Consider the following 7,553-nt stretch of genomic DNA (forward strand, 5'->3'; position numbering starts at 1 on the left):
TTTTTTTTTTGCGGAACCGGGGATTGAACTCAGGTCCTTGTGCTTGCCAGGGAAGCGCTTATTCCACTGAGCCATCTCCCTGGCCCCAAATGTATTTCTTATATACAGCATATTGTTGGATCTTGCTTCTTGATCCGTTCTGCCAGTGTGTTTGATTAGTGATTTGAGACCATTTACATTGGTGTTTATAATTGATAAGTATCGACTTACTGTCTCAGTTACTTTTCTCTCATTGCTGGGACAAAATACCAGACACCCAGAATTAAGGAAGGAATTTTTTTTAGGTCACAGTTACTGAATGTTTCAGTCTATACTCAGTTGGCTCCAAGGCAGAGTGGCACGTGGCAGAGGGCAGCCATTCATGGAGGTGTAAAACGGCAAAGATCAAAGGGAGGAGCAGCAGCTGCAGCAGCTAGCAAGCATTTTTCTCCTTACATTTATATGCAGATTATTTGCCCCAGGGTGCTATAGCATTCACCCTCATAATCCCAGCATTGGATCATGAATTAAATCACAAACTCTAGAAGCCACTCCATGACTGCATGAGGCTTGGGAGGGACACCTAAACCATAACCCTTACTCTTTATGTTCTTTTCCTGTTGTTGGCTCCTTTTCTCCCCCTCTGTTTGCTTGTCTTTCCTAGTGGATTCATTCTGTTGGGGTTATAGTCCTAGTTACCTCTTTCCTCAGAATAATTTGGAGTGATGGTTTGGTGTTCATGAATTTTCTCGGGTGTTCTTTGTCATGGAATTACCTTATTTATCCATCTTTTTTTTGTCTTTTTGAGATAAAGTCTCATTATGCAGTTTAGTTTTTTTTTTTTTTTTTTTTTTTTTTTGCGGAACCGGGGATTGAACTCAGGCCCTTGCGCTTGCCAGAGAAATGCTTATTCCACTGAGCCATCTCCCCGGCCCCTCTCCCATCAATTTTGAAAGACAGTTTTGTGGGGGTATATCAATCTCTGTTGGAGATTATTGTCTTTTGGGATTTGCAATACTTCATCCAAGCTCTCCCTAACTTTAGAGTGTGTGTTCAGAAGTCAGCTGTGATTCTGATGGGCTTTACTTTATAGGTGATTTGTTTCTTTTTTGTAACAGCTTTTAATATTCTGTTCTTGTGTTGAATTTCTTCTGTCTTAACTATTGTATGTCTTGCTGTAGATTTTTTGACATGGATAGAATTGGAGTTCTATATGCGTCACTTACCTGAATATCAATTTCTTTTTCCCTGTGAAGGAAATTTTCTGCCATGATGTTTGTGAACAGGATTTTTATATCATCTGTGCTATCTCTTGGTTTTTCAGGGACTCAGATCAATCTGATGTTACTCTTCTTTGCGTCACCTAGCAGCTGCTGGATTCATTTCTTGTGGTCCTTTGCTATTTTTAAGAAATCTTTCTTTTCATGATCATAACCATAAGCCTATATTCTATATCGGAGATTCTATTCTCACATTGGTTCCTTCTGCTACAGATATTTGCAGTGGAATTTCTGCTCCTGGGTATCTGCCTGAGTCTGTTTTATGGATTTGATTTATTTCCTATGTTGTGTATTCATAGTTTCCATCTTTTTCCTAGGCATCTGTATTTTTTTTTATCTTCCTCGGCTGTAGCGTCACTAAGCATGTCTTTCATTACAGTCACTATCACTGTAGTTATCTGAGAAATTATTTCTGATTTGATATTTTCTAGAGCCTTGTTCATCTGCTTTGTTGCTATCACTTTGGAGAGTCCAGGTAGATGGCTTTTAGATTGTCCCATCTCATTGCCCCCTGGGTTTGCCTTTGGTGAACTGCAAGTCTGGGGCTGCACCTTGTTTAAGTATCCTCTCTTTTTCTTTCTTTTTTTTTTAAAGTTTAATTTCTGGGTTGATATTTATAAATTGCCTATGGTGATAGCTTTATTGTTATTATTTAGAACTCTTAGAGAATGACTACTTGTCAGGTGTTCTCTGTGTCTAATTGGCTTTTGAATTTTGAGTCAGTTACAAGATCTACCTCTTCATTTTATTGGAGATGAGAAGTTGCTGCGTACTTGGACCAGTTCTTGGTTCTTTGATGTAGACCCACAGTTCTATGACCCTTAGGTTATCTTAGTCTTGGTGTACCAGGAAGAGCAGCTGGTTAAAACAATCATGTCACTTTGGCTAAATTATGTCAATTATGCCACAGTAATAATAATAGCATCAAACAGCCTAGAAAACAGCAAACTCAGGTAACTTAATTTGCCACCATTAACTACATGATCTAGATTTATGGTTCTGTAACAAACTCTAATACAAACCAGAAAATTGTATGCAATAAATAAGCTCTCAGTATGCCAATTTTACTGTCAAGGAGAACATTTGAAAGGAGTTAGTGGAAAAGGTAGAGAAATAGAATAGAGGATATTAAAAACAAGGCTGGAGGATAAAGGAAGGTTATGAAACTTTGGGAAACTGGTGCAGAAGAAGACAGGAGGGAAAGAGAGAAGGAAGAAATAAAAAGAAGAAGGAAACAGAACAACACCCATAAAAAATAAAACTGAAAATCACACTCACGCTCATATAAAAACCAGATCAAACTATGAAGAGGAAGAAAAAAAGAAAGTCAACCCCCCACCAACAAAAACAAAAAAAGAAGGAAAAAAATGTCCACTTCAAGGTTTGTCTCTTCTATCACTGATAGGCAATGTGTGGAGACTGAGTCTAGATCCATGTTGATTTATCCCAGCAAACCAGCAGTAAGTAGCTGTATGACAGTGGTAATATCAGCAAGCCTATACCTTAGTTCCCCTGAAGTTCATGCTGGGTTCTGGCTGTGAGGCTGGAACCAGACCTGGTTCAAGTTGCAGCAGTCACCAGTGTATCTTCTCAGGCTTGAACTTAGGTGGGAACCTTAGGTGGAGCCAGCAGTTATTTTGAGTTCCTTGCTCAAAGTTGGCCCCTCTCCTAGATGGCTTCTTGCCAGTGGCTGTCGCCCCCACGACAGCTGAAGCCACTGCACTCACCAGCTAGTGCATTCCACAGTGTCAACTGCAGTGTTGTCCTGCTTGTCTCTCCATGGAATTATATCAGGTTGCTGCTAGTCACTGTGTGTCTGCAGGTTGGAATCGCTCTTCCCATGCAGTGAATCCAGACTCAGGGAGAAGGGGGTATCTGTCACCTTCTTTATTGAAGTTTCTCTCTTCACTCTTCCTGTGGTTTTCAATTTTGTTTTCCTGGCTTCAATTTTTGCTTCAGATTTCTTCCTGGATCCTAGGGACACACTTCCTTGTTTCTTCTCTTCCTCATGTTGCTATATTACAGTGGGTGGACACAGAGTCTTGGGAGAGGCTCTTTCTCTGCTGCCCACCATTCCACCATCTTCCTGGAAGTCACCTGAAAAACTTTTTATAAAATATTTGTATTTTGTTTTTTAAAATTTACGTATTTGGAAGACTGATTTTTTATTTATTTATTTATTTATTTATTCCATAATTTTATTGAGAAGCAAATAGCAATGAGACAGTTTCAAAATAAGACTCAGGACATATGAGAACTTGTATTGTAACGTCATGTAACTTGGTAGTGTCCCAAATTTTCTGATCAAGGAGATTATGGGGCCAAAGAGGAAAGTGATTGATGATGTAGAGTGTGCCTAAGGAGAGTCACATGGAGAGAAAACGTTCTCTCAGGCTTTCACAGAGAGCACATTGGCCAAGCAATGGCCGTGACTCATCCACATGGCTGACACTGACAAAGGTTCTACAATCTGAGGTACAGGATCTTAGGATAAATCCTGAGGGGATTTCACTGACCTTCTCAGACCAAAAAGCTACAACTCTTGTTGCATAGGTCCTGCTTTACCTTGGTCTTAACCATCCAGCAGAAAAGTATAAAATGGAAGACTGATTTTTTTTAACATCTTTTTAAAAATTTGTTTATTTGATACAGAGTCTCGCTACCCAGCTCAGACTTGTAGTAATCCTCCCGTCTCAGCCTCCCCAGTGCTGGGATTACAAGTGTGCACCACCATGCACGATTTTGGTGGCTGGCACGGTTCGCCTATGTTTCAGGGATGGCATGGAATGTGGTATTAGAGATCAAATCTGCGTCCTTGTGCTTGCCCGACAGTGCTTCGACTGCCAGGCTATCTCCCAGCCCCACCTTTTTATTCTGGATATAGGATCTTGCTCTGTAGTCCAGGCCAGCCTTGAACTCACTGTGTCGCTCAGGCTGGCCTCAAATTCACAGCAACCCTCCTGCCTCAGCTCTGCTAGTGCTGGGATTGATTACAGGTGTGTATTATCATGCCCAGCCCTGAAGAGTGATTTTTATGTTTACCAAAGTTTTAAAGCCTTGTAAATCTCCATTGTTTCTGAGGCTTTATTTATTTCCAAATAATAATAATATATTGAAATCTTTTATATATGTATTTATTTGGTACAGGGTCTCACTGTGTACTTTGAACTCATAGTGATTCTCCTGTCTCAGCCTCCCCAGCACTGGGACTACAGACATGTGCTACCACATCTGGTTTTGGTGGCTAACTTGGCACAGTGCCAGCACAGCGTGTGGTACTGGGGATCCAAGTGGGATCCTTGCACTTGCCAGGCAGGTACTTAGGCCATTCTCCCCAACCCCTAAATAATAGTATTTACTTGAGAGTAGCAGAATATTACAATAGGAATATATGCCATAATAAACTATGGACACACTCAAGGAGATTGAGGCAAGAAGTTTTTAGAAACAAAGATGATGAGAATTTCCTCAGATCTGTTTTTTTTTTTTTTTTTTTTTTTTTGCGGAACTGAGGATTGAACTCAGACCCTTGCACTTGCCAGGCAAGCGCTTATTCTACTGAGCCATCTCCCCAACCCCGGATCTCGGGTTTTAAATTACATCTTAGAACAACTTTATTCATTGCCTTTCCAGGAGTGTACCGGTTTGGTGTCCATGTTCCAAGGCATGGGTCTTGAGACAGTGTCCCAGACTCCTCCAAAGCGAGAAGGATTTTCTTTAGGTATGTGGAAAATAAACTTGAGAATTGCAGTGATATGTACAGTACCTGGTTCTTAATTCTAAGTAGCTTATCTTTAGAAAGATAACTACTTTGAAATAGGTTTGGCTCATGGTTATAGTTGAGGTTTGGTTCTTTCAGGTAGAGGCATTTTAGGTCGAGGCTTGCCGGTTAGCATGGTATGCAAGAATGAAGAAGAACCTCGTCCCATTTTTTCTGATTCTCTGGTGTTGGCAGCTGGCGATGGCAAGCTGGCGGAGGCCTCTGTTGGTTGGAATAGGTGAGTCAAGTCCCCTTCTCCTGCAGCCGTTAACCCCAGGTGAAAAGAGAAGTTCTGGGAGGGGTCTGTTACCATACAAGCAGGCAAAAGTTTCCAAGAACATTTCCCAGGAGCAGTCAGCTGCCTTTGATTCAGCCAGTCACTGGGAAAAGGCAGTGAATACTCCACTAGGCTATTCGCAAGTTCACTTGCCCTCTTAACAAGCTTCCCTGATTGAAGAGGTTCTATAATCTGGAAGAGTCACATTCCCCTCAAGTCTGCTGTGGAAGATGGCTCTAAGAATTAATATCAGTAGCCATTGTGAATGAGAGAATCTGAGTGAATCCTAAAGTTATGCTGACCTTCTTTGGCTGACTCGCTCATAAAGAGAATTCATGCATGCCAGTAAGCCTGGCTCACCAGAGGCTTTGGCAGGAGAATTACTGCAAGTTCAAGGCCACCAGGAACACACAGAAAGTTCAAGGCCAGGCTGATCTACATAATTAGACCTTTACTCATGAGATAAAACAAGAAATAAGGAAAATGTACACTTGTGGAAAGATGAAGCATATCTAAAAAGCATGACTAAGAAAGTTTCCTTTGTACCATTTCAGAGCTCTTGGAAGAGGGAGTTCAGATGCTTCTTTATTACCTCTGGGGAGAACAGCTGGTGGTATAGGCAGAGGAATAGACAAGACTCTTCAGGCACCTGGAGTGACTGCCTGGGACCCCCAGAAGCTGTCACCACCTCTGCCTCTGCCCAGATCCTTGCTATACTCTGCAGATCACCCCCCAGACCCAACTGTGGAACACAAAGAAAAGTAAGTCAGGAGCACTGCCTGTCCTTTGAAGGCAGGAGGAGTCTCTTGGTCTCTGTGATTGGGCTTATGTACAATGCTATGAACACTGACTGTGGTAGCCAGAGTCCTCCTTGTGTAACAGGGAGGGTGTAGGGTGGGCTTTTTTTTTTTTTTTTTTTTTTTGCTGGTGGGGAAATTGATGGAGAAATGGGACATTTCCTGATGAGATACAGAGGGTTTAATAATGAATGTATCCAGTAGTATTTAGCAGAGAGTAAACTAATGGCCTCTCATTGCTGTCCCATTTTAGGCAGGCAGTTGTTTGTCATGTTGTAGCCATTTAAGAGAAATATGGCACTTCGCCTTTCTCTATAGAACCAATTCTATAGCTGGGTATGGTGGCTCACACCCATAATTTCAGCACTCAGGAGGCTGAGGCAAGAGGATAAAGAGAGAATGGCCTGGGCTACGTGGTGAATTCAAGGCTGTCCTGAACTACATAGACCTTTGATCACAAAACAAAGCACACAAAAAGAACTAATTTTTAGTATTTATTTATTTATTTATTTATTTATTTATTTATTTATTTATTTATTTTGCAGAACCGGGGATTGAACTCAGGGCCTTGTGCTTGCCAGGGAAGCGCTTATTCCACTGAGCCATCTCCCCGGCCCCTGATTTTTAGTTTTTAGTTCGTTGGTCTTGTTTATTTTGGTGCTGTTGCTAGGACAGATTGGGGGTGCATTGCCTAATTAAATATTGCTAAGGAATTATCTTTTTATCAAAACTTGATTTTGTGCATCTTGGTTCTTGGTTTGTGTAACATGTACAAAATACTACTTCCCCTAACCTTTTTGTTGTTAGTGGCAGTGTAGGATGGTTGTTTTTTGTTTTTCTGTAAGTGGTATGTGGGTGCTTTTCTTTTTGATTTTATCTAGGTTGGCTCAAGGAATATTGCTGTTTCAGCTGTCTCAGTAGCTGGGACTACAGGCACACAGCATTATAGTACACTGATGCTTTTGTTTTTTAATTGTTGTTTTCCAGAGAACATTTTGTGAAGCAAGGATCAAAAGGAACACCTCAACCTTTAGGACTGAATCTCATCAAAATACAGTGTCATAATGAAGCAGTTTATCAATATCATGTGACTTTCAGGTACTTACAGCTTTTCTGTTGTTCACTTTCCAGAGGGCATGAATGATATATTTCTCTTGGAATAACTGAGTGCTGTTCTGTATGATTCCTGGTGAGCCTTTTCATGCTTTTATACTTGTGCACAGATCCTGGCCAGAAGTTTAGTATACACACATACACACGTTTGTGTGTTGTTTTGTTTTGTTCTGAGACAAGGTCTCCCTATAGAGCTCAGGCTGACCTTGAACTCACTGTGTAGCCCAGGGTGTGATCCTCCTGTCTCAGCCTCCAAAGTCCTGGAACTTTATCTTGTACCACCATGCCTGGCCCTAAAGTTTTTTTTTTTTAATTTTTTTATTTTTTTTTATTTTTCAACAAATAAT

The 7,553-nt window shown here is 40.9% G+C and overlaps 1 protein-coding gene across 1 annotated transcript in view; it reads left to right on the forward strand.

The window, feature by feature from the left end:
* Piwil2 (piwi like RNA-mediated gene silencing 2) overlaps window positions 1–7,553 on the forward strand; it is an 89,161-nt gene that overhangs the window by 15,691 nt on the left and 65,917 nt on the right. The window contains exons 2-5 of the mRNA XM_004630649.2: window positions 4,893–4,980; window positions 5,119–5,257; window positions 5,851–6,057; window positions 7,081–7,191. Coding sequence (XP_004630706.1) covers window positions 4,893–4,980; window positions 5,119–5,257; window positions 5,851–6,057; window positions 7,081–7,191 — 545 coding nt within the window. The remainder of the gene's footprint in view (window positions 1–4,892; window positions 4,981–5,118; window positions 5,258–5,850; window positions 6,058–7,080; window positions 7,192–7,553) is intronic.

This window comes from Octodon degus, unplaced genomic scaffold, assembly GCF_000260255.1.
Source record: "Octodon degus isolate 3935 unplaced genomic scaffold, OctDeg1.0 scaffold00036, whole genome shotgun sequence".
Lineage (NCBI taxonomy): Eukaryota > Metazoa > Chordata > Mammalia > Rodentia > Octodontidae > Octodon > Octodon degus.